The 27,708-nt window shown below is 43.1% G+C and overlaps 1 protein-coding gene and 1 long non-coding RNA gene across 2 annotated transcripts in view; one reads left to right on the forward strand and one right to left on the reverse strand.

Annotated features, from left to right (window-relative positions):
- The first annotated feature begins 12 nt into the window (after nt 1-12).
- LOC117355375 lies at nt 13-27,314 on the forward strand. Its single transcript, XR_004538347.1, has 3 exons — nt 13-133; nt 26,224-26,287; nt 26,759-27,314. It is a non-coding gene; the product is annotated as an uncharacterized LOC117355375 (long non-coding RNA).
- The window catches only part of MEP1B (meprin A subunit beta), a 77,537-nt gene continuing 70,710 nt past the window's right edge, over nt 20,882-27,708 (reverse strand). Inside the window, exons 14-15 of the mRNA XM_033933843.1 lie at nt 26,844-27,048; nt 20,882-21,569 (exon numbers count right to left, since the gene is read on the reverse strand). Coding sequence (XP_033789734.1) covers nt 21,555-21,569; nt 26,844-27,048 — 220 coding nt within the window. The 3' untranslated portion in view covers nt 20,882-21,554. The remainder of the gene's footprint in view (nt 21,570-26,843; nt 27,049-27,708) is intronic.

A 27,708-nucleotide genomic window follows, 5' to 3' on the forward strand; every position in this document is an offset into this window, starting at 1 on the left:
TAGAGAGAGACAGCTGGGACTGGAAGCTGAAGTCAAGCGGAGGAGGAAGCCAGCTCTGGCAGCTAACCCATGGCCAGCACAAGAACGTTCTCCCAAGGATTGGGAAATGGATGAACCTGAAGTCCAGCCCGAGGTTTGTGACATGGAATGGCTGGAGGACTATGTTTTGCCCCAAGGGGAAGAGCACCCCATGGAATGTGAGTAGGCTGATAAGCCTGGGGTTTTCTTTTTCTTTTGAAGACCTTTTTTTCTTGAATCTATGTTTTGAGAGCAGTTTGTGCACTGCTCTGACTGGTGCTGGAAGCTGCAGAAGTTACACCAAAGCTTTCTGTTGGGAGAGTGGTAACACCTGTGGAGAACAGGCTTCTCTCCTCTCAAACTGTTGGGGATTTTTGCTCAACCTAACAGGGACACAATTAGAGCCAGTACCCAGGATAGCCTCATACTCAAAAGCTATTACTTGATGCATGGACTGGTCTATCATTCATATCCTGAATGTGGCCAGAAGGCTAAACTGAGGATTTTGCTGTTATTAGTTTGGACTGACTCTGGAAGACGGCTGGTGCTAGGAGTAGGACTTATTTGTTTGGTAAAAGAAGTAAAGAGAATCTTGGAAGTTTTGTTTTCACTTGTGCCAAATTCTGACATTTTTGTTTGAAACTTTTTGATGTTCCATTAAAAGTGTTTTGTTTGAACAACCTGGACATTTTAGTGTGCAATTTCTGGGAGACATTAAGGAATCTGTGTTCCACTACCTTTATTTTAACTCCAGGACTAGGATTCAGCAGAGCCACTAGGCCTAGCCAGGATCCTTGTCCCACAATACGTACCAGATGGTGTGATGTTTTTTCTTTGGTTGCCTCCTTTCCTTGTGCAGCCCGCAGTGGCTCACAAGAGCATTTTTTTCTTGTCATTGGTGCCCTAGAACCCATTGCCCTGAGGCAGCCTATGACAACTTGTACCTATTCTACACTACTCAGGATTTTGTAGACTTCAATCCTATCTCCCCTTAGCCATCGCTTTTCCAAACTGAAAAGCCCTAATCTTTTTTAGTCTTTCCTTATACGAGAGGATTTCCATCCCCTTTATCATCTTGACTGTTCTTCTTTGAACCTTTTCTAGTTCCGCTATATCTTTCTTGAGATAAGACGACCAGAATTGAACACAATACTCCAGGTGAGGTCGCACCATGGCGTGATACAGAGGCATTATAACAATCTTAGTCATGTTAACCATCCCTTTTTTTAAATAATTCCTAGCATCTTGTTTGCTTTTTTGGCTGCTACTACACATTGGGCAGAAGGTTTCATCGTATTGTCTACAATGACACCCAGATCTTTTTCTTGGGCGTTAAATTGTCATGTTTATTTATATTTTATCAATGTATTTTGAGTTATGCATGTTTGTGGTTCCAAGAAATAAAACAGCTGATATTCACCTCACAGCAGAATGGCCACCACAGCAGAAATAGCCGAGGTATTCAATGCTCCAGCACTGCTAGACTGCCACTAGGGGGTCATGATGGCAATTTTGAGGTCAGGTCAATGATATGAAGGAGTAATTGGACATTATTTCTGCATGTATGCCCCTCTAGACTAACAAAGAAAAATGGGGAGACCCAATGATCCACAGTGAAAACAATCCACCGATGAAAACAAAAACTGTGGATACAGATGTTCTGGAAATAATTTATTAAATACTGACATATAAAACCTTGAAAATTCAATTAAAAAAGTGCAATGATAAAAAATACTGTGTTAAAAATCCAACCGGACCCTACACAGTCCGTGTTTCGGCGAACACGCCTTCCTCAGGGGTCCAATGGTTTGCAGCCTCACATATAAAGAATTGGACTGAAGTCTATTGTCTTTAAACATGTGAGCAAAGAACACCGCAGACAAGCTGAAGTAGCAAAAAAATTCTAGACCACCAAGATGCTTCAGGTAGGCCCTAGAATGTGAGGGTGAGAGATCGTCCCAGGCCTATCAGTTACTTAAGGGAGAGAAGAAGTGATCTTGGGGAGAAGGGCACCCAAAACCCTTCTGGCTCTTCCTGAGGTTGCCAGTAATTACCAGAGAGGTTAGCTCTTCATGATGCAGCAACGTGATGGTGAAACAAGGACTCTTGTTGAAGAACTAAAGTCAACTGGGGGTTTTGGCAGTTAACAGCATCTTTGAAATTGCCAGCTGGATAGAGGCCAAGATTCGGCATACTGCACTCGATAGACATTGAAAATCCTGCAGTAAAGCTAACTTTGAATGTTTCAGTATTCATTGGCAGTTGGATGTTAAGAAGCTATTGGAAAATTTTGCCTACCCTTGATGCTTTTCAGTTAACTTACCTCCTGATAATTCTATGCTTTAATGTAGGGGCTTCTTAGCGTTTTTAAGCCTTTTGTTTAAGGACAAATTAGGCTCTCTTTTCCTAAGCCTTTGTGCTTCAGATAGCCTTATCCTGCTGGATTTTAAGATCCTTTATTTCTAAGTAAATAAAGTCTGGCTATGTTAGAAGTTCCCTACATTGAACTTGACACTCTGATATCTATTTGTCTTCTTGAGGTTAACCAGGCACTGGACAATATTCAGACCTGTGCCTGGTTACCCTGGTTGCTAAAGATATGATAGCATTTTCTCCTATCTGTAGCCACTTACTTAACATTATTTATTTATTCATTCATTCAATTTTCTACCATTCTCCTAACAGAACTCAGAACAGTGTACATGAATTTATTCAGGTGCTCAAACATTTTCCCTGTCCTGGGATTTTAATTTTTAATTTCAAGGCAGGGGGTCAGATCAGGGGGAGGGATATGCGCCACCAGGGACTATGCAGAATGCTACTGGCCACTGTGGCCTGCCCTCTCTGACAACTTCTGTTCCTGCTAGGGCGGGCCGCAGTAGAGAGAAGATGCCAGGCCAGCAGCAGGGCAGCGTAGCACTTTTCTAAGAAGTTAAACGTAGACACGCGGCGAGCGAGCAGGCAGGAGGGAGGAGTAGATGCCGATGAAGAGGCGGGGCAGAGAGTGCCAATCAGCAGGCACACTGGCCAGTAGCAAGGTGCCGCTCCCAACCTCGCAAGAAGGGAGGGGGGATTTCCCCCACAGGATCACTCACAAGATGGGCAATTTGGGGGCAATTTGTAGTGTATTTGAAAGGGGGGATGTACCAGCGGTGTAAACATGGGGAAGGCCTTAGAGGCTTAGACCCCCTCTGCTTTAATGGCTGATAAGGATGCCAAGCCCTGCCAGACAAAGACATCTCCTGTGCGAATCTCACCTTTACTATCTGAGCAGCACCTAAGTCAGCAGGCATGCTTTAGCCATCAATGCTGGCATTCTCGTGCATTCTCAATTCAGTGACTCCATCCAGTTGGCTGGCCGTTGATATTCAGCAGCACTTAAACCAGGTAGTGCTGCTGCTAACCGGCCATTCCCTGAGTCTGAATATAGGCTGGTGTCTAGTTACTTCTGGGTCAGCACACATACCTGCATCTTAAATGTTGGGAGCTTATCACTGTGGGCTGAACATTTCCCCTATAAGACTTACCCCCTCTTTTACTAAGGTGCGCTAACCGATTAGCGCATGCTAAATGCTAACGCACCCATAGACTTTAGCGTTTAGCACACGCTAATCGGTTAGCGCACCTTAGTAAAAGAGGGCCTTAGTGTTTGCTGGGAGGAATAGCCTTTTGAGGGAAAAAAGGTTGCAAAAGGATATTATCTGGTCCCCTACCCACTTCTGAACCATTCTATGTTAAGTCAACTGTTACTACAATTACGAATTTTAAGAAGGAATTTTGTTTTAGAAAAAGATTCATATCAACACATGAGTAAATTCAGCCTTAGCATTAGAGTAATAGAGGTCTAATACAAAATACACTAAATATATTTAAGAGATTTAAATTTAAGCTAGGTATCCCTAATTTCTATAATACTTGAAAAATTCAACAACATAAGATGCAGGCAGCAATCCAGCAATAAGTTGGAGGAATCTAATCTTTTGTACCAAGTGCCACATGTATATTAACCAGTTGGTGAGAGGGTATATGGTTGTACCTGGTGCAAAGAGCTTCTGTCTATCAGAAGCCAGAATGGAAGAGCTACATGTACTGAGAAACACAGTGCTCTACTGACCAGACCATCAGGGATATAGTAGGATAATACTAACTCTTGTCACTCTCATTCTGTCTTGGAGTAATTAGAATGCCTAAAAGGAGAAAATGTATCTAGGATCTGGCTTACAAATAATAATAATAATTTCATTCTTATATACCACCATACCGAAAAAGTTCTAGGCGGTTCACAACATGATACATTATCCTCTCATACTAAAGATGTGTCCCCAGGAAAGAAGGATTAGGACAGTTATAATATCAACTTTGCCATTAGGAATGTAATAACTTGGCCATTAGGAATGTAATAACTGGCATGAGGATTGTTTAGTATCTTGCTTAACTGGTTTGAAGGTAAGCAAGATACTAAACACCATCTAGATAGGAGGGGAGCTGCTGGCTATCCTGGTGCATGTGGGATAATAGCCTGGTCCAGATATATATTTCATCAAAATGATATTGAGTGATTTGTTGGTGCTTAAAAGAGGAATAAAATTACCCCAGGTTCCTGGGGTAATAGAAGAAAAGATCTGACAAGGACAGTGAGTTTACCATTTAGTGAGTGCTCAAAAAGTTTGAGTTTCTTGTATCTGTTTTATCCCAACACACCACACCAGTTCTCATCTAATATCTGCATATGACCCCTCAGCTATAGAATAAACTGTATTATAGAAAAATATTAGCATCATATCTATGTTATTTGAAAGTTCTATTTTGTGCTTAGTAGATACTTCATAAGTATTATGTCTCCCTTTCAGTATGTATTATATCTCTCTTATTTGAATTTAAATGCTGTTAATAAGTATGTTTTTGAATTGTTTCATAGTACCGTATTTTCACATAGATAACGCGCACCCGTGTAAAATGCGCACACGGGTATAGCGCGCAAAAAACACATATTTATGTACATAAATTTTTATATACCGCGCACACCCGTATACCGCGCATGCTGCCTGACTCTCCTTTCGCCCGCCCCGACTCTCCTCTGGAGACCCCGACTCTGTTTTCGCCCGCCCCGACTCTCCTTTCCTCCTTTAAGTCCTGTCCCTACCCTGAAAGCCTGATGCCCCCCCCCGACGTCCGATTCACCCCCCCCCGCAGGACCGCTCGCACCCCCACCCCGAAGGACCGCTCGCACGCACCCGCACCCCCACCCTGAAGGACCGCTCGCACCCCCACCCAGAAGGAGCGCTCGCACTCCCACCCCGAAGGACCGCTCGCACCCCCACAGCCTCCCCCCCCTCCCCCATGGAGAAGCAGTCTACCTTGTTTCCAGATGCCAGCAAGCCCAGCTGTTTTCTCTGCCGGCGGTCCCGCCCCTTCTCTGAGCCCTGCTGCGCTGCTTTTTCTACCGGCGGTCCCACCCTTTCTCTGACATCAGAGAAAGGGCGGGACCGCCTGAAGAGGAAGCAGCGCAGCACAGGGCTCTGAGAAGGGGCAGGACCACCGGCAGAGGAAGCAGCTGGGCTGGCATCCGGAAACAAGGTAGACAGCTTCTCCATGGGGGAGGGGGGGAGGCTGTGGGGGTGCGAGCGGTCCTTTGGGTGGGGGTGCAAGCGGTCCTTCGGGGTGGGAGTGCGAGCGCTTCTTCCGGGTGATGAATCGGGCGTCGGGGGGGGGGGGAAACTATGTAAAAAAAATTTTGTACAACGCGCTCACGCGTATAACGCGCAAGGGTATGCGCGGTTTGTAAAAACCACGTAAAACGCGCGCGTTATATGCGAGAAAATACGGTAGTCCTATTAACAAGTTTCAATTTACTGATATTGACTTTACTTCATTCATTGTATTTATGTTTATATTCGGTCTTTTAACAAAATTGTAAGTTTAATGTTGAAATATACCTGCTGTACACCGCCTTGGGTGAATCTCTTCATAAAGGTGGTTAATAAATCCTAATTTTTAAAAAATCTGAAGAACCTATTTCCAGACACTGCAGGCAGAAGGTTTATTTTGCTACAGCCTTTTAAGGTGACCCCACTTAACCTCTGCCTCTAATAGAGATATACATTACTGTCTGTCTAAGTTTAATTAATTGACATGAAATGGTTATCATTAGCCACTCCCCTCTTCTCTCCTTCTACCCCCTTTTCCCAGAGAATCCACTTTTGGAGGATAAGCAGGATGCTGTTATCCCCAGTGCAACTCTAAATGCAGTGAGGGGGCCAGTTAATAAAAGTCAGCACCTGGGAGTGTGTGGTGCAGTGGTTAGACTGAGATACAACCTCAGCACCCTGAGGTTGTGGGTTCAAATGCCGCACTGCTCCTTGTGACCCTGGGCAAGTCACTTAATCCCCTTTGTCCCAGGTAAATTAAATAGAGTGGGAGCCCACCAGGACAGTTAGGAAAAAATGCTTGAGTACCTGAATAATCTGTAATCTGCATAGAATTGTAAGATATGTGAAATATAAATTATTAAAATAAAATAAAAAATAAATAGACTGCATTGGTAGTGCAGCAGCAACGTTAGCAAAAATTATTATTTATTTATTTAAAAGATTTCTAACCCATTTAAACCTAAGCGGTTTACAAAATACAAACATAACAATTATCAGTGGTGGCACTGGCAAAAGGATGCCTACCTTTATAAAATATATGGCTTACATATTCACAGTATAAATAACTCAGAGATTGTCACCCAAAGTGGCTCTAAAGAGTATTCTACCAAAAATATAAAGAAACACACCACTTATAGAAATGCTACAACCACCTACAGTTTTTATATTGCTTTTTACTTTTTTATAACTTTTTAGCAACAATTTATTATACTATGTTCATTCAGGAAAAAGCCTCAGAATAGGAGCCCACGCTTAGTCTTATCATAGACTTCTCTTTCCGCGTGGTTTTTTTGCTCCGTGGTTCCAGTCATTGGCCAAAAACCACGCGGAAAGAGAAGTCTATGATAAGACTAAGCGTGGGCTCCTATTCTGAGGCTTTTTCCTGAATGAACATAGTATAATAAATTGTTGCTAAAAAGTTATAAAAAAGTAAAAAACAATATAAAAACTGTAAGTGGTTGTAGCATTTCTATAAGTGGTGTGTTTCTTTATATTTTTGGTTACATATTCACAGGCCCTGAAGCAGTCTGAACCCCTTTCCCACATGCGTTTCCTGTTTATTATAGAAAGGTCTGTTAGAGCATTCTAGTTCAGGGGTCCTATGCTGATTTTTGCTAATTAATTGTTCAGGGGGTGGGGTGGGGGGTGGAGAGGAAGGGAGATCTGACAACAAGCTCTATTTCTGCTTGGGGCCCTCTGCACTACAAAGGCTTCTTTGGTAGAATTTACATCACTAGCCCGTTATAACAGCCATTCACGTCCATTGAAAGTCCAGTTCAATGGACTTCTTGACCCCTATGTAAATGGAATTACCAGCTCTATTCATCCATGAAGATCAGGCAAGGAGTCATTATACTAATATAAAGTATATCAATGCATTATATCCAGTCCCTAATCCTCTATAATAAAACCCTAAGCGCGCATGCGCACATAGGAGGTCATGATCCCTAACAGTGTGGTGTGTGCTTCCATGGCCGTATTCTATTTGCAGCGCTTGCGCCAGCTTGCGGCACGTGCAGCAATTTCAGCCGCATTTGCGATTCCAGCATCCATCTCGCAATTTGCGCGAGAAGGGCGTTTTCACATAAACGCAGACACAGTTCCAGGGAAAGTCTCATCGATCTTCAGAGTCTCGCTGATCGGCTCAGGCTGCCGAGGACTAATTTCTGCCGGAAATTGTGGATATGTTGTCTCAGGCCTTCATAAGAAAGCGGGCTATGCCTGTGTTTACCTTTCAGACTGCGGTGCGGCAGTCTGTACAGCCTTTGGATTCCAGCATGTCAAGCTGATCCTTGCTTGTATGCCTGAACATCGGCAGCAACTTCCCGCTATTGTCATGGTACCTGCATCACTTTCCAAGCCGTTGCTCTCGCACGGCGATTCAGCGGGTCCTGCTGCGTGACTAGCCTAGCGGATCTCGGGGATTTCCAGAACGCTGATTCTCACGATGTGAAAGAGTATCAGATGATGCACAGGCTAAGTCCAATTGCCTTACTGATTTTATCTCTGAATCCCTGCGGACATTGGGATTTGATTCCGACTGCAGTTCAGGCGGAGTGTTAAATCATGTGTTCAACGTGCCCGTTTTCCGCTGCATTTCCCGATCATGAGGACACGTCAGAAATGCTCTTGGAGATTGGGGGGCCCTGGAGGGTCCCCTGAAGTACGCTAGTGCCTTGGCTAAATTGTATCCCATGGATTCGGCATTTTCCATGCGCCTAGTTCTGCCATGGGTGGATTCAGCAGTGGCTCAGGTCCCCAAATGTACCTCCTTGCCCTCGGATGGAGGGGTGGTTCTGCCGGATGTCTAGGACCATAAGCTGGATTTTGTCTTGACATGCCCTTTTGATTCTGCTGCGACAGGGGTGCAAGCTGCAGCGGCCGCTTCCTTTGTGGCCCAGGCATGTCATACTAAACCTCTGTCATATTTTGACGGTTTTCGCTATGCGGGGAACTTATTCAGTTTCTGCAAGGAGATTGTTATGACTTCTCCGGTGGTCGGGGGATTCTTCATTCAAGGCTGCTCTGAACATTCAAAGGTTTGCTCTTATTTAGCCAGGATTTGGATGACCTTGTGGCAGGACCGTTGGCCTCAGGTGCTCCCTGGCCCTGGTTCTCATCTGCTCAGGGGGCTGGGATGGCTGAATTTTCATCATTTCAGGAGTACCTTGCAGTACGCCGGACCCTCTGTGGCAGGACGGCATTTCGGATCCTCCTACAGGCCTCGCTTGGAGGTACAGCAAGCCCGCAGTCTCCCAACTCTCGACCTTCAGTGCCTTCAAAAAGAGAATTATGATGCCAGGGCTCCGTCAAGGCCTCCCTGGATCGGGAGGCAGCTGTCGGCCTTCCTTCTGGAATGGCTGAGCATAACCTCGGACCAGTGGGTTCTGGAGGTACTCAGCGAAGGTCTTCGACCACCTTTCTTCTAGCCGGCGGTGGTGGTCTTTATGTCCTCTCCTGAGGGCAATCCGGACTGGGTGCACCGGTTGCTGGATCTGGCGGCTATAGAGCCGGTTCCACAGGGCGACTTGGGCTCTGGAGATACTAGATTTACTTCGTCGTGCCAAAGAAGGACTCCGATTGCAGACCAATTCTGAACCTCATGGAGGTGCATGCATTCTTGCGAGTTCCACGTTTCCAGATGGTATCGGTGCGTGCTGTGTTTACAGCAGTGGTACCCGAGGAGTTTTTGGCTTCCTTGGGTCTCACATCCCGATTTTCCCCCAAAAATCGGAGATTCCTGCGGTTTCGTGTTCTAAGGAGCATTTCCAGTTGGCTATGCTCCTTTTCGGTTTGGCATCGGCGCCCTGAACCTTTACCTAGCTCATGGTGGTGGTGGCTGCACTTCTGCGATCTCTGGGTGTGTTAGTGCATCCATTCCTCGCCGACTGGCTGGTCAGAGCTCCCTTGGAGCAGGGCCGCTTGTCGGTTCACCTAGTAGTGTCTTGGCTGGAACGGCTCGGATGGGTGATATATCTGAAGAAGGTCGCCTCCTGCCGACCCAGGTATTGGAGTACCAGTGTATCCGGTTCAACACGGGGCTGAACCGGGTGTTTCTTTCAGAATCACACCTTCTGAACCTCTGGAGTGCGATTCGGGACATTTTGGCAATCCCGGCTCTGCCAGCCTGGCGGTACCTGCAGGTGTTGGGTCTCATGGTGACAACCATGGACGTCATTCGTGGGTGAGAGCTCGCCTGCGTCCTCTTCAGTTTTCTCTTCCGTAAAGGTAGAATCCCCTGAGAGCTGCGCTGGGGATGCTGCTGCCTGGGTTGGCAGCGGCGCACAGCAGTATGCTGTGGTGGTTGAACCCAGTCACTCTGTCCACAGGGCTTCCTCTGCGGGGCTGGGATTGGGTGACTCTGACTAAGGTCAAGAGTCTCTCCAGTTGGGTAGCAGTTTGCATGTCTGTCCCGGTACAGGTCTGAGTCAGAGAGAGCCGATGATTGATCGATCGATCGGCCGGCCAGAGCTACAAGCGATCGGTTAGCTCCACTACAGTCCCAAGTGTATCTCCTCAGGATGAGTGTCTGTGTGCTTTATCCACGGCTCATGTGGCCGGTGTCAACAGCATTCAGGAAGACTTCCTCAGTTGTCAGTCTCTGGACCAGGGAGCATGGTCCCTGTCCGGGCTGGCTTTCGCTCCTTCGATCTGATGGCGTCCTAGTGAACAGGAAGGCGGACAGATTCTTCAGCCGTCGACGAGAAGGCGGCATCGTTGGACTTGGATCTGGTCAACCTTGGCCTACAAGGGACCTTCTGTGCATCCTGCTTATGTGGTCCAGGATTGGGCACGTTTTGCTCCGGGTATCCTCGCACAGGGGCCCAGTGATCCTTGTGGCTTCGAACTGGCCCAGACGACATTGGTGCGCAGACCTTGTGAGGTTGAGCTCCGGGAGTGGTCTGCGTCTTCCTCACCATCGGCGGTTCCTCACGCAGGGTCAGTTTGCACTTCATGATCCGGACCACTTTGGTCATGCGGCCTGACGCTTGAGCAGGCAGCCTTGACGGCAAGGGGCTAGTCCTCTGCGATTATCGCCACGCTCCTGCAATGCAAGCAGAAGTCGCCGGTCTTGGCCTACGCGAACACCTGGGGTTTTTTCGGCTTGGTGTGTGGGGCTCCAGGTGGACCCTTTGGGTTCCATTGGTGGCTCCAGTTCTGGACTTCCTATAGGCTGGCCTCAGGAAGGGTCTGGCAGCCTCCTCTCTATGTGTTCAGTTTGCGGGCCTCTTCTGTTTGGGTCCTTCTTCGTTCAGAGGTTCTCTAGCTTCTCACCCGGCTGTTGTCCGGTTCTTGCAGGGGGCAGGGAGGCTGGGGCCTCCCTTACGATGGCCTTGCTTTCGTGGAGCCTGAATTTGGTCCTACGCTTCCTGACTCATCCGTCCTATGAACCCCTGGATGAGATCTCTCTGAAAGATCTTACCATTAAGACCGTCTTCCTGCTGGCGTCACTTCTGCACAGCAAGTGTCAGAGCTTCTGGCTTTGTCGTGCTGAGATACTTTTCTCTACATCACGGAGTCGACGGTGATTTTGAGGACTGTGCCTTCTTTTCTTCGAAAGTGGTTTCTTCTTTTCCCATAAACCAGGGAGTTTGATGGCTGGCCTTCTGTTACTTCGTATTCCACGTCTCGGGTCCATGTTCTGCGGTCTCTGGCTATCTGGCGTAGTCTTATGAGATACCTTGGGGCCACTATCGACTTACATCTGTCGGCCCATCTGTTTGTCCTGGTGGGCCCCGCGCATCAGGGTTGGCCTGCTTCTGAGACTTCTCTTTCGCGTGGATGCGAGCGGCTAACTCCGCGGCCTATGTGGCGGTACAGAAGAAGCCTCCCTTTGGGGTGGAGGCTCACTCTCTTGAGGAATGACTTCCTCGTAGGCTGAATCTCACGAGGTCTCGCCTGTGGAGACTGGTCGGGAGGCCCTGTGGGCTTCCCTTCATACCTGTTGCAGGTTTTCCAGGCTTGATGTGGCGGCTTCGGGTGATACGGTCTTTGGCATTTCTGTTCTTGTGGCGGGCTCATCGGGCCCCCCCCCCCCCTGAGTTTTAGGACAGCTTTGATACGTCCCATCCGTTCAGCATCCCGAGAGCTTGTACATGAATGAAAGATTAGGTTTCTTACCTCTGCTAATCTTCCTTCTTGTATATCTGCTCAGGATGCTGAACACCCACCCTTCTGTTTTTTTGTCTGATTTGCAGGTCGCCTTTCAGTACCTGGTAAGCTGGATTTCTGTCTTTGATAAGCCTCACTACATTAAAAATAAATAAATAAAAATTAACAAATAACAATTTCATGCATATTCCCCTTTGTTGGGTTTAAGAGTTGGTGGGGGTTCCGGGGGGGGGGGGGAGGAGGTGCCCCTTCTGATCTTCAGGCTGTTCCTGTTCTAGGATTTTCCTGGGTTTTGCAGTTTGTTGTTTGCATTCTCTATTTGTTTCCAGTTGGCCGTATATTGAGCAGAATTTCACTGGTAGCGGGAGTTCCCGCGCCCTCTCTCTCTTTTCTTCTGTTTCCTGTTGTCATAGGTCTACGTGGCTTTTCTACTGACTGAAGTAAGACAGGAAGCTCCTGGGCAGGTAGCCCAAAGGGGAGGGCTCTTTTAGTTGCCCTGCAGCTGAAGCTAATAGAGATATAAGATCCCATCCGTTCAGCATCCCGAGCAGCTATACAAGAAGGAAGATTAGCAGAGGTAAGAAACCTAATCTTTCAATCCAATTACTTGTGAACATAAAGTACTTGTAATCCTGATGATAAGCTTATTGACATTCTTACCTCAGAATTGTAATTAGAAATAGGAATACTGGATCCAGTTAGTTGGGTAAATAAAAAAACAAATGTACCCAGATTTAAATTAGAAAAGTGTTTGATAATTATAAGGTTTTAAACTACTTATTGAAATTCTTAAATTTGTTTTAAAATATATTATTTGGGCAAACTACGATTAAAGAATCTTTTACAAATAAAGAAACCCAAAACATATTTGTGCATTTGTAACACTGAGTCTGTGCATTTCTCTGTTCAGACCTCTTCTGTACACTATACATCTAGCCTGAGGTAACTTGGCTATATGGCTACATTAAAGATAAAGTAAGGCTGGTGTTACAGAACTACAGACTGAGGCTGGTTACAAGTGTATCTGCCCCATAGAATATAAAGTCCAGGCAACTTAGACCATAAGGCAACTGTGATATACAGCAGTATATTGCACACTGTGTGTCGCGGCAAGATTCCAGGTGTGCCACGAGACGCCGGGGTGGAAGAGAGGCACTGGCACCAGCTGACTGCCTACAGGACATGCCTCTCACAGCGACTGTAGGCAGTCGGCTGGCGCTAGCATCTCTCCTTCTCTCTGCACATCTTCCCTTCCAGCACCCCACACTGGCAGTTCAGGGCCCCGTCTGAGGGCCTTCGTGCATGTGTGGACATTGACATGATGACGTTACGCATGCACATGACATCATTGCGTCAACATCTGTGCACTTCTGGATGCCGCAAGCCTTGGCCACCATGTTTAGTGTGCCATGGCATGGCAAAGTTTGCGAGACACTGATACAAAGGCTAATGGTTACAAGTCAGAAGATGGATTAGTATTTTCAAACACATTTCAAGCTTTAGCTTTCTTCAGTCATTGTTTTGCACTTTCCTTGGTTGTACAGCATTCTTTGGTTTCCATAGAGACACCTCTGTCTTCCATACAGAAGTGGAGCACCCTAGACATAAGAGCTTCATTTTCACATTCTTAGCCTTCGTGGAAAAATAAACATAATCTCTTCTTTCTACAACATTAATTAATTAGCTCATATTTGATTTCCAAATTTTTACTAACAAGATAGAAGCAGTTAGTATGACTGTTTTATGTAATAACTCCAGTTCCAGAGAGCATTATCTAGGAATACAGTACTGACCAGTGGTCCATCGTGCCCAGCAGTCCGCTCCCACGGTGGCCCCTAGGTCAAAGACCAGTGCCCTAACTGAGACCAGCCCTACCTGCGTACATTCTGATTCAGCAGGAACTTGTCTAACTTTGTCTTGAATCCCTGGAGAGTGTTTTCCCCTATAACAGCCTCCGGAAGAGTGTTCCAGTTTTCCACCACTCTCTGGGTGAAGAACTTCCTTACGTTTGTACGGAATCTATCCCCTTTTAACTATAGAGAGTGCCTTCTCATTCTCCCTACCTTGGAGAGGGTGAACAACCTGTCTTTATCTACTAAGTCTAGTCCCTTCAGTATCTCGAATATGCGAGTAGCGTGCATTAATTATAGAATAGCAGGTAGCACCCAATTAGCAAATAAGTTTACCACCCACATAAGTGCTGGTACAGTATCAAAGCAGTTCTTATATACTGCCTATATCTTGTGTAGTGTAACATGGCTTCCAAACAAGAAACTAGGCATACGAAGAATTACACCTATTGTTGCAATTGTCCGGTTTTGCCGCATCTGGGTAGGTAGAACCAATGTTTCAGCCATCATGCTGTGGCTTTCTTCAGGATGTTCTGGAAGGTCTTTATATACAGTATAGTGGGGCCCAGTGGCGAACCAAGGCATTCCATCCCAGGGGCATCCCATAAGGGGGTACTCCGAGGGCCAGCTTTTTCCAGCAGCAGCATTCACAATTCATTGCTCATGTTAGCTTTGGACCATCCTCGCTGCTGGGTCCTGCCATCGCAGAAACAGGATGTAGGTGGGATTCAGCAGAGATGAAGGCCTGACACCGGGAAGTGCAGTAAGTTCTGAAGGCAGCACTGTCAATGGAAGTAGGGGGTAACAAAGAGAGAGAGGGGAGGGGATGGGGAGAGAAATTATGCACCTAAATGGGGATAGAGAGGGAGGGAGAAGGAAGAGGAAAGAGATAAGACCATGGAGGGGGAGGGAGGGAAAAGAAGGAGAGGATATGCCAGATCATGGAGGGGCAGGGAGAGATGGAAGGGAAGAGAAGGAGAGGAGAGTGATGCCAGGGCATGGGAGGAGGGAAGGGAAGGAGCTATAGATGCCAGACCATGGAGTGGGCAAGAAAGAAGGAAATGAGAAGAAACTGAGGCCAGAGTATAGGGGAGGGGGTGGAGGAAAAAAGAGAGAAAATGAAGAAGGGGTAAAGCTGAAATGAATCATGTACAAAGGAAAGAAGGGGCACAGGATAGACAGTTTATGGAACGGATATAGAAAGAGGGAAGATGTCATATGAAATTGATAGAGAGGATGGACAATGGATGGAAGGGGCAGAGAGAGAGGGTGGACAGTGGATCGAAGGGAGAGAGAGGACAGATACTGTATGGAAGGAAGAGAGCAAAGAGAAGATGATTAAAGCAGAAACAACAAAAGGTAGAAAAAATAATTTGTTGTTGCTTTAGAATAAAGTAACATAACATAAGAACATAAGTATTGCCTCTGCTGGGTCAGACCAGGGATTCATCGTACCCAGCAGCCCGCTCCCGCGGCGGCCCTTCAGGTCCTTGACCTGTAAGTTCCCAGCACCTGAATTGTTTATGCCCTAATCCTGAAGCACCCTGTATAGTACCCCTCTATCTATACCATGTAATCCCTTTCTCCTTCAAGAAGTCATCCAAGCCCTTTTTGAAATCCATTATTGTACTCTGTCCTATCACTTCTCCTGGAAGCGCATTCCAGGTGTCCACCACCCTCTGAGTGAAGAAGTACTTCCTAGCATTCGTCTTGAATCTGTCTCCTTTCAGTTTTTCTGAATGCCCTCTTGTTTTTGATGTCCCCGCTAGCCTGAAGAATCTGTCCCTCTCCACCTTCTCTATACCTATCATGATTTTTTAGGTCTTTATCATGTCCCCTCTAAGTCTCCACTTTTCCAGGGTAAAGAGCCCCAGCTTCTCCAGCCTTTCGGTATATGCAAGATTTTCCATGCTCTTAATCATTTTTGTTGCACTTCTCTGGACCCTCTCGAGCATCTCTATATCCTTCTTAAGGTGCGGAGACCAGTATTGGACGCAGTACTCCAGATGCGGGCGCACCATTGCTCTATACAGCGGCAGATAACTTCCTTTGTTCTGGTAGTGATACCTTTTTTGATAATGCCCAACATTCTGTTCGCCTTTTTTGAGGACGCTGCACATTGTGCCACTGGCTTCATCGTTGTATCCACCAATACCTCCAAGTCTTTTTCAAGTTTGCCTTCCCCCAATACCCTCCCTCCCATCATATAGCTGTACATCGGGTTCCCTTTCCCTATGTGCAAGACTTTACATTTCTCTACATTGATGCTCATCTGCCATCTTTTTGCCCATTCACCCAGCTTGTTCAGGTCACTTTGTAGATCTTTGCATTCCTCAACAGTTCTGACCCTACTGGAGAGTTTTGTGTCGTCCACGAATTTTATAATTTCAGTTCGTCCCTGTTTCTAGGTCATTAATGAATATATTGAACAGCAACAGTCCCAGCACTGACCCCTGTGGGACACCACTCGTGACCCCTTTCCAGTCAGAGTAGTGTCCCTTTACTCCTACCCTCTGCTTCCTGTCCGCCAGCCAATTTTTGACCCATCTGTGCACGTCCCCTTCCACCCCATGGCTCCACAGCTTCTTTAGTAGGCACTCATGGGGTACCTTGTCAAAAGCTTTTTGGAAATCCAGATATGCGATGTCTATAGGGTCTCCTTTGTCCAGTTGTTTGCTTATCCCCTCAAAAAAATGCAGTAGTATTGTACTTGTATTGACAAAAGTTTATAAACAGGAAATGGAAATAAGACAATCTTTTTATTGGACTAAACCCCCTTCCTCAGGTCAAGACAGGATACCATAATAGCAGTATACTGTATTGATCTGAAGAAGGAGGGTTTGGCCTCTGAAAACTAATTGAAAAATAAATTAGTCCAATAAAATGGTATTTTCTTATTTCTTATTATTTGTTTTATTTCTCAGTTTTTTCAGATTTACATCTGCTATCTATATTTTGCATAATATTAGAGGACATTCATCACTGTTTCTGTGGTGTTGCATTGTATGCAAAGTCTGGCTTTGTGGTTCAGTTTAACTTTTGTCTACATATTTCTATTTTTAGTTTGTGATTGGGTGAGGGTGTCTGTGTGTGTGTGTGTATGAAAGACATGGTTTTCTGATAGCATTGACTGTGCAGGATCAATCTGTACTGGGTTGTTCAGTTTTACAATGGGTGTACCATTATTGATGTACTATATCTCACTGCCGTATATAAGATGCTGCCTTTTCCTAGGTACACTTTTGTTGTGTGACGTCTGAATTATTACTAAAAATTATGTTTTTCATATAGAGGGGGGATACAAAATGATGGTCCCTGGATATTACATGGGCCCCGGATGTTACTACTGGTGGGTCCTCAAACCTGATTGGCTGCGGCTTCAGGTGACTGATGCAGGAAAATCTGTTGATCACGAATTTTAATTTTGGCAGGAAAGTCTATTGGCCTACGAGAGAGAATTATAGCTGGTTCTTAGATAGTCAATATAGCTCACATATTAGTTAAAACATATTTTTGAAACAAAAACACCTTCAAATGCTATTGGACACTGATCTACAGTAATTTCAAAAGGTAAACTTTTCCACAGCTAAATATTTTCGATAGTTAAATATTAACATACAAATCTGTATATATTTCACTCCTTCCCAACCAGGGAACTAGAGTATCATTTGGTTCCTCAGACATACACTAAACTAAACTAAACCTTAAGGGGCTCATAATCAAAAGAGAAAAACGTCCAAAAACCGGCCTAAGTCGGCACTTGGATGATCATCAGTCAAAAACGTCCAAGTGCCAATAATAAAACCGGTTTTGGACATATTTAAAAACAACCCAAGCCTTCACAGTGCCGCTGAATGACCATAGCTAAACGGGGCATTTTAGGAGGAGTGTCGAGGGTGGGATTTGGGCGGGACGTGGGCAGGCTTAGACTTAGTCGTACTGCATGTATAACCGAAAGTTATACAGCACAGCATAGACAGAACTTGGACGTTGTGATTTAGACCATTTAAAACATGGTCTAAGTCACAAAAACCCACCTAAAGTCACCAGATAAGCACTGCAGACACAAACTACAGACCCCCACACACTATTCCAGTGATCACCGCCCCCCCCCCCCATAAAAATTGTAATCACATCTTTAAAATTCAGCCTCTAGACCATCATCACCTGGCAGCCTGGCATAGGAAAACCTAGTCAACCTGCACAGAGGTGGCTTAAGTCGTCTTGGGGATGGGTTAGGGACCCATGGAGAGGAGGACCCATGCCCATAAGCCCCTATAATTACTGCATTGATATTGAAAATGTGCACTCCCCTATTTACCCCCCAAACCCTTTTTTACTGGCATATAAGTGGCTCCTGCAGCCATAAGGGCTATTAAGGTGGTACATAAGTGGGTCTAGAGGATTCTGGAGGTGGTTTGGGGGTTTCAGCATAATCTATAAGGGAGATGTAGTGAGATGATGACATGGCACCCTTTTTGTGAAGTTCATAGCAGTGCCCTGTAAGGTACCCCACTATTTAGGTGCCATGTCTGGGTGTTCAGTCCATCACTTTGCAGACCCCTCCCACGTCCAACAGGGCTTGTTCTAGGCGTTTTTGTCTTGGACAAAAAGTTGGACGAAAATGTGGTATAAAGATGGACGATCAGATCGGTAGGACGTATAGATAGACGATTTTCAAAAACTATTATTTTTTGGACGTATTCTTCGAAAATGTGTCCTATGCTGTTTTTTACTTTGGACGACTTGCGACTTAGAAGAAAACGGACTTAGACGTTCCTTTCGATTATGCCCCTCCAAGCTTATATACCGCATCTTCTCTATAAGAATAGAGCTTGACACGGTTTATAGTAAATTTTTAAATAATGCAATAGGGATAATGTAGAAGGAAACAAAGATCACAATTCTGAAAAAAGCCAAGTTTTCAGATGTTTACAGAATGATTGGAGAGAGCCCAGATCACGCAACTGGACAGGAAAATTATTCCAGAGCTCAGTAATTTTGAAAAGAAGAGACTTCCCTAGTTTTTCAGTATAGATGATGCCTTTCAGCGTAGGAAAGGATAATTTAAGTTTTTGAGTAGGTCTGGTAATCTCAGATCTTGTAGAATTCCAAAATAGAGGAAGGAAGGAAAAATGCCATACAAGATCTTAAATGTAAAGCAAGCACATTTGAAATAGACTCTAGAAATAATTGGAAGCCACTCCTACTATAAACAGAAAGAAAAAATAAAAGTTCATTTGTGTATTATGGAGACTGACTATATGGTATTTTAAATACCATTGTGCAGATCTTTAAAAACTGTACATGCTTATATTGGAAGCCAACATGATCTCACAAATAATGATGCCACACTCTCAATTTTTTTGGCTCAATATATTAATCTCACAGCTGCATTTTGTAATCTCTGTAACCCTTTTAATGTTCTTTCCAAACACTCTGTATGTAAAAAAAAATTGCAATCTATTTTTGTTAAAATCAAAGCTTGTGCAAATAGCACTTATATTTAAGTGCTACAGTTCTAGAATGGGGGTGAATAAATCTCTGCTTGGAGGAGCTCATCTAAGTGGGTTCCTAAGGCATTCGGAGATCATGGGATTTGCCCAAAGAAATGTTACTGGGAGAAATGTGATTTCAACTCTGATCTCCAGTATTTGCAGCCCCTCACAGTAATGGTGAGGTTTGTTGTGAGATGATGGCAGACTCTTTGCATTTGAAGTATTGGCCATTCTCTTCTCAGCTTGGGTTGGTCCCAATAGAAAACCATTTTGTTTGTTTCATCTGGCACTTCAATCTACATTGATGGCAGACTCCTTGCATTTGAAGTATTGTCCATTCTCTTCTCAGCTTGGATTGGTCCCAGTAGAAAACCATTTTGTTTGTTTCAGCTGGCACTTCAATCTACATCCTAAAGCTATCTGTCTATCTATGTAAGTCATGCTCCTGTACAGTGGAAGGGCCACATCCAAGGTCTTGTAGCTACTGAATTACCAGGTTTCCAAGTTTATTTAATGTTTGTTATACTGCATTAGAAAAACATCTATTCGGTTTACACTTATAAAAAAATAATAGTTTTAAGAGAGTCGTATAGTTAGTTTGAAAAAAGAGAGAGAAAGGAACTTCATATTTTGATAGTAAAGGTAAGTGTGGTGTAGTAGAAGGTTAGGAGTGTGTTTGTTTTTCCAAGCTGATTTCCATACCCCTGTGTGAAAGAGGGGTAGGGAATCGTCAATCTCTGGGCTCTCCCAATCAGGATTAACATCAATAGCAGAGGAGGAAAGAAGGCAAAAACTGCATCTTAGCTGGATCAGACTTCTTGACAAAAAGCACTTTTTGCTCATGTTCACCAAACATATAAATATTTGCTAACTCACACTGAACTTTGAACTGTGAATTGATTTTATTGATGGTATGTGAGGTGATACAGTATAACAACAAAAAGAAGACAAGATGGATGTCTAGATCAACCAATATAAGTCTTGAGCAGAGCTAAACCAGCGTGTGGCAGAGCATTCTCATAGCGCTCAGCCCAACACACTGGATTAGCTCTGCTCAAGCATTATACCTCAATGAACAGTGTTTTTCAACCGAGTGTCCCCTGAGGAAGGCGTTATTTTGAGACGCCCAAACAGGGATCCTTGTTCAATATTGGCGGGCTCTTTTTCAATATCTTGCGGATATCCTCCAGCAACCACTTCAGCTACATCCCTTAGGTGTTCTTCTGGAGCAGGTTTCTCTGTTAGGGGTCTGGGGTAAGGATCCTCATCTATGGGTTCTCAAATTTTGTATTGTAGGGAAAAAGTGCATCTTACAACATTGGCCGTAGGAGACATCTCCTTCCCTATGGCATTGGCGCAATCGATATTCATGCGTTATTGTTATGGGAATTCCGTGATCCTCATTTGACTTTTAGTTAATAAAAACTTTTTTATTCTGTATGGGGCCCCTATATACAATCGTTGCCTCATAGAAACATAGAGTATGATGGCAGAAAAGGGCCGACGGCCCAACAAGTCTGCCCACTCAAGAACCCTCCCTCCCTCCATCATTTAAGCATTCCTCTGGAACGACCCCACCTGTCTGTCCCATCGTCTTTTGAAGTCGAGCGTGGTTCTGGCCTCGACTACCTGACGTGGAAGACCATTCCATCGATCAATTACCCTTTCGGTGAAGAAATACTTCCTGGTGTCCCCACTAAATCTTCCCTCGCTGAGTTTTAGCGGATGCCCTCTTGTCGCCATGGGACCCGTAAGACAAAATATTTCTTCCTCCGCATCAATATGGCCCGTGACGTATTTGAATGTTTCTATCATGTCCCCCCTTTCCCTGCACTCTTCGAGAGAATATAAGCGTAGCCTCATCGTGTGCACAGCTCTCTCCTCAATTGCTGGGGGATGTGGCCGTTCCTCCTATTGGGGGGATTTGATATGATGGTTCTGACTGGTGCACAAACACTTTCATGCTTCTCTCTTTCTTTTTCACTGCATGACTGGGGGGAGGGAGGTTTGGGTAGGTGGGTGATGGTTTGGGAGGGCCGGGAATTAATGGTCTAAGAAGGGGGTTCACAGGGGTTCATAATAATCCATGGTCCTGGTGTGTTATAATGTTTCTTTCGGTTATTCCTCTGTTGGGCTTGTTGAAGAATTATTTATTCTTTTGGTATAGTCATGGCCTAGTCTCTTTATTGTTCACATCTCTTGAGGTTGGGGGTTTGGAGAGGTAGGAATGTTGTTATATTAAAGACTTATATTGGTTGATTTAGACATCCACCTTGTCTTCTTTTTGTTGTTATACCTTTATCCCAAGACAAGGGGTTATTCTTTGCCTAGGTGATACAGTATGTCATGGTTAATGTTTAGGAATAATTGAGGAAAGGCTTGATTTAGATGCCTGGTAGAGAATTTTTCTTTGACTTTCTGTTGCTTCATTTGGTTCCTACCTGTAGAAAGACAAAAAAAATATGTATTACTTTGTAAGTTTGCTCTGCTGTTGCCTTCCTTTCTATTTATTTATATACTGCTTATGTCCTAAGTGCAAATGATTCAGTACGCTGCAGTGCATAGGATATGTGTGGGGAGTAAATTTGAGCACGTAACACCATGATTGAAGAAATTTCACTGGTTACCTGTCAAATCCCGTATTGTCTACAAAGTTCTTGTGCTGATTTTCAAGGGCACATGAATATTTAGGGAGTCTTTGCTATTCTCTGACAACCTCATATGCATGAGCAATTTTTAGAGAATGACTTGCATTTTTACAGTTGCTACTATAACGGCTGCGATTAACAGCCTGCCAGTTTTTTAGCGTTTTTTTGAAAATCTAGCCCTAAATATTTTCCCTATCTGTCCCTGTGGGCTGACAATCTAACTATGGTGCCTGAGGCAACAGAGGGTTAAAGTGGCTTGTCCAGAGACACAAGGAGTGGTGCTGGGATTGAATCTGCAACCTATGGCATTGAGGCAGCAGCTCTAACCACTAATCCACTCCTCCACATAGTGTTTATCATGCTAATGTAACAGGAAGAAAAAAATATTAAATTGAAAGCAGTTACAGAGAAGAAACAGGAGGGAAATGATGAGGGCTACTCACAGATCCTGTGAGGTACAGGGAGATCATATAGATGAGAGAAAGAGAATCTCCAGCAGGAAGCTGCATATAATAGCAACTCTCTCATTAAGAGCCAGAAATGTTATTGTGAGCTAGAGGAAAGCAGAGAGCTTAAGCCAGCACCAGGAAATGGTGGAGTTGCTGAGTATAAGTTTCTATGTCTGCTCTGGAGTTTGTGTGTGGAAGGAATGGACATTTTCAAAATAATATTTCCAGTAAATGTTCGATTTCATGAGAAATGTTGCACATTAAACCTGCTTGGGCTCTTGAGCTTAGATTTCTAAATTAAGTTTGGAGTTATATTTCAAAGGAAAATTGATAAGAACTTTTAAAGTGTGTTTCAGAATTTAAACTGGAGTTTTGTGACTCCTGTTACTAAAAGGAAGTATTAAGTACTGGGAAATAGAGAATTTTAATCCTTTTGCTATGTAAGATCACTGATTCAGCTCAGATTGCCTAATATTGGTGTTTAAGGCAAATGCTTTGTATTTAATCTGAGAACTGAAGGTCTAAAACTTTAAGAGGTTCTGTGGTGCAGAGCTGTTTCCAGTTAATATTCCTGATACACTGGGGGGCTTTATGGGATTGTGAGATAATTACTGAGGAGTTTTATTATTTCTGAACCAAAGATACTTGTATAGTCAGATAAAGCTGAGCTTGCTCAGATATTGTGTGAATGTGTGTGTTGAAACTCTGAGCTGATTTCATATCAGAAGCAGATTTTCGGGGTTTGCATGGGAAGGTCAGCTTAGGGATAAAATAATTATCTGTTCTTTTGCACATGTAATTAGAAATACGTGGCCTTAGCCTACATTCATCTAGGGAAGTTAGGGTTTTGCTTCCTTTCCTTTGTTTACAGATATGATAGTAGCAAACAACCAGATCTTCAGACAGGTGATAGGACAACAACTTAGGGGAACCCAATGCAAGAAAGTGGCAATACCACTGAAAACAGGTTTTTAAAAAAATATTTTTGTGTGGACATAGATATACACTTTTTGCATTTTATTGAACTTTGGAACTGAAAAACGCTCTCTGGTTTTAAAAGAGTCACCTAGTCAAATATGTACTTATCTGTGGGTTTGGATATGCTGAACAAAGATGACATTAAGTTGAAAGGCATGACATGTTTGTTTGAGGTTTGAAAAGTATCACTAACTATACTGGTGTTATTAATGTAAACTTGATCACACGTGAATGGTAAATTAACTGTGCTATTTTAATATAATTTACCTTAACTTCTGATAACAATTGTTTGACATACCTATTTAGTTTCCTTTTACCCTCAATTGTTACTGTTTTTGTAAGCTGCAACAAATAAATACAAATATTTAAGTTTAACCTTTGTGTTGGTATGAATTGAAGGGGAAGCCTATTGAAACATCTAACCGTGATTATAACATCTCATACATTTAATTGTAATATTAAATTGTAATGTAATTGCATCACATCACCAGTAGGCGATTTTACACTAAGGTGCCTCAAGGCTAGAAATAATTTTTCCCTGAGTCCTGATGTAGCACCTTGAGGATTCTGGTCATTATTTTCCTATTGGAATCCATTAGGATCTGTTGAAGACCAAAAGAGTTCCCAGTCAATGTCCGAGAGCGGAATGGTTAATATATTATCCCAGTGTTTCATAGTATGATATGAAAAAGTAAAGGATTGATCTCTTAGAATATTATAGAAAAAAGATATAGCTTTTCCTTTTGATAGAGACCACGAAGACCAGTGGTATATAGTATTTTTGGAAGTCATAAAGTCATATTGTATATACACAGAAGATAGTATTTCACTGAGTAAAATCCATTGTGAATATGCAGAGGATGGTAGCAGGTATGTGGAACAAAGTATATCAAAAGGAATTGTCGTATTAAGAGTAAATAGTTGATGAACAAACCATATACCTGCCCGCTGCCACCATTTCCATGAAAGGGATTTGCCTTGGTTTTGTATTTTGGGATTATTCCAAAGGGATATGAGTGGGCTAACCCTAACTGAGATTTCGGCTATATCATCTAAGTGATGGAGAGCATGCTGCGTTGAAATGAAAAGAGGATATTTTCTCAAGTGTCTGGGTATTGATATCGTTAGTAAGCAAGAGATGTGAAGAGATTTGCATAAAAAACATTCCATTTCAAACCAAGTAGGAGGGTCTTGAGAAAAGGAGTCATTAACCCAGTAGGCTCCATATTTAGCTAATGAAGCAATATAATAGTGGTAGAAATCAGGGAAGTTAAGACCACCGTTAATTTTAGAGGCCTTCAGCTTGGCTAGAGCAATTCGAGGTTTTTTCTTGTTCCATATAAATTCAGATAGCTTCCTATTTAGCCAATGGAAAAATGATTTCTGGCATAAAAGAGGGAGCATTGAGAGAATGTAATTAATTTTAGGTGCTAGGGTCATTTTGATGGATGATATCCTGCCCCACCAAGACAAGTATAGTGGAGACCACCGAGATGTAGTGTTAAGAACTAAGTTTTTGATTTTGGATATATTAAGATTTTGAGCAAGGACTGGATCTTTGTGTATTAAAATCCCCAAATATTTCACAGCTTCATTTGACCATGTGAATGGAAAGTTAGTCAAGTCTGATTGGAGAATGTTATTGTTCAGAGGAAAGATTTCTGATTTCTCCCAATTGACAGAGTATCCTGAGAAGCAGGAGTATTGTTTGATGATGTGTATAAGATGAGGAAGAGAAGATTGAGGGTTCCTAAGAAAAATTAATACATCATCAGCATAGGCTGCTAATTTGAAGTCTCGGTTTAAGGAGGGGATACCCTTAATTAGTGGGCTTTGTCTAATAGCAGAAAGAAGAGGTTCCAACACTAAATTGAAAAGTAGTGGTGAGAGAGGACAGCCCTGCCTAGACAGACCGCCCACTTTTATCTTCTAGAGTTTCACAGTCAATGCTCTTTGTTATGTGGAATGCAATATGGACCCCATTTCGCATGTGGAAAGCCAAACTAAAACAAGATTCCGTTTGCTGGAACTGTTTGAAAGAAGAGGGAACTCTTGATCATATGTTTCTCCATTGTACTTTGGTCCGCTCTTTTTGGACCCAAGTCTGGAACACCATACAATCTATCACTAACTGCTCGGAAGAGATTTCTATGGACATTATAATCCTTCGATCTCAACATCCCTGTTTCACACAATCAAATTGCCCTCCTAAACTTATTGATACCATGATCGTGACTGCTCTCATGCATATTTTAAAAAATTGGAAACTATCTTCGTCATTAAATTATACGTTTTGGTGGAACTCTCTTTGTATGTACCATAGATATGAATCATATGCATATGAAAATAGAGTTTCGCTCCGAATATCCATGAATATGAAAAATAAAAAATCACCCTGGTCATTCTTAGATTCATATTTTCGCTCTACTTTGTAGACACTTCTGTCTCCCCCTACCTATTCTTCACTTTTTTCTCTTTATTTCCTTTCTCTTTTAATTTTTATTCTATTCTATCTCATTTTCTTTTCTCATACAATCTTCACAAATAATTTCATTACTCTGAGCTTTTCTTAATATTATGGTCCTTTATAGTTAATTGCATATTTATAGATCATATATATACAAAATGTTATATGTATTTGAATTGCTCATTGTATTTTTCCAAAATACTCAATAAAAATTTATTGAACTAAAAAAAAAAGGAATCCATTAGGATCAAAGAATGTCCTTCCATATTTGTTTTACCCATACTTGCTCCATATCTCTGGTGACAGACTTTGGAGCATCTGCTTTGGCTAGTGCACCAGGCACAAATATACTTGATAAGGAACTACAATCTTCTGTAATAGATTTTTTTGCAAAACACATTACCAAACAGAATCATTAAAACCATAAGTGGTGCAACAGAATCAATAAACATTCACTGTTCAAAATATACTTTTTCCTATGCTGACAGAAGCCAAGCCCAGCATGATCAAATGTACTTTGCATTCTCTGTTTTGTTTTGTATTTGTATGTCAGATGCAGAGCAAATTCTGTTCTCTGAAGAAAGGATTGTATAATGATGACCAATACAAATATGCTTGTAAGTAGGCCTGCTCAGAACACAGGGGCTAAACTATCTGCCACTTACTTCAGCCCTTTCCTTACAAAGCGGTAGCTCATGATATCTTTAAAATATTTTCAACTTTTGAGTTTACTACATTTAAGCTACGTTAAGCTGACTTATATGGCAGCAGATGAGACCCGCGTTTTGCACATTTTCCCAACTTAGATTTGTTGACCTAAATGCTTTTCATCTCAATCTTAAGGATTGTTCCTTCTCCTGATGAAGGCGGACCAGTAGAAACACAGTTATGTCGAGATTTTTATATCATTGAGTTTGCACTGTTATGAACTTTGCTATTTTCAATGTGGATTAAAATTGACATAGAATCCTGAGCATTTACATGTCACACATGGTTTGTTTTCTGCTATGGTCTATGTGTGACCTTTATTTCTCCTTTTTCATTTTCTGAATCTATCTTTGTATCATCATTTAACGTCTTCATGACAGAACTTCCAAAATCATCCTGAATGGAAGATAGATGGCCAGATACATAAAGGCGACCTGCAGTGAACACTGTAGCTTGTGGACTTACATTTTCAAGAGCAAAGCCATCATTGCTTTCTGCGTGCTTTTTCTGGTATTTCTTCTTCAGGCAGCAGACACTCACAATAGTGATGATTAGCATGACAACAAATATAGTTACAGAGGAGGAAACCGCTATTATGACAGTGTCTTGAGTAGATCCTTTCTGCTCACACCTTGCCCCTGTATACCACCAATCATCACCCACTGGACACCTGCAAAAGTGGAGAAAGAACACTTGAAGGGAAGAGACATTGCTTCAATCCTATGCCCTATTGTTTTAGTCCTTCTTGTTCCTCTATACTATAATAATTTGTAGTTCTACCCCTCCTTCCCTGAGCCTCAAGTAAGTAAAAGTCGATGTCTGTTTTCATATGTTCTTTTTTCCCCATTTTTTTACTATGGAAATCGCTTATGAATTTTATAAGCGTTGTATCAAATTTCTAATAAAAATTGAAAACTTGCTTTCATTGAAGCAGAAGATAAGCGGACTGTAATTTTTTTTTCTTTCTTATACATCAAATTCCCTTCTTCTTGAAAGGGAGAGCAGTCTGTATACAAACTGTCTACATGGGTATGGGTAACTTTCAACCTGCAGATTTTGCACCAGCTTTGAAGGTGAAAGCATGTGTTTGCTTTGGCTTTGAAACTTGTTATAGAAGCACAGAAACATGATGGCAGATAAAGGCCAAATGGCCCATCCAGTTTGCCCATCTGCACCAGCTTAACCTGTGGATAATTTTTACATAAGAAACATGATGCATACCCTGCTCCATCCACCCCCACTCTACTAACTGAGGACTCAACGTTACTCGACCCGACCCCTCTTCCTCTCTCCTTCAATATTTAAAAAGGAAACCCCCCCAAAAAAACTT

Source organism: Geotrypetes seraphini, chromosome 2 (assembly GCF_902459505.1).
Source record: "Geotrypetes seraphini chromosome 2, aGeoSer1.1, whole genome shotgun sequence".
In the NCBI taxonomy this organism is placed as follows: Eukaryota; Metazoa; Chordata; class Amphibia; order Gymnophiona; family Dermophiidae; genus Geotrypetes; species Geotrypetes seraphini.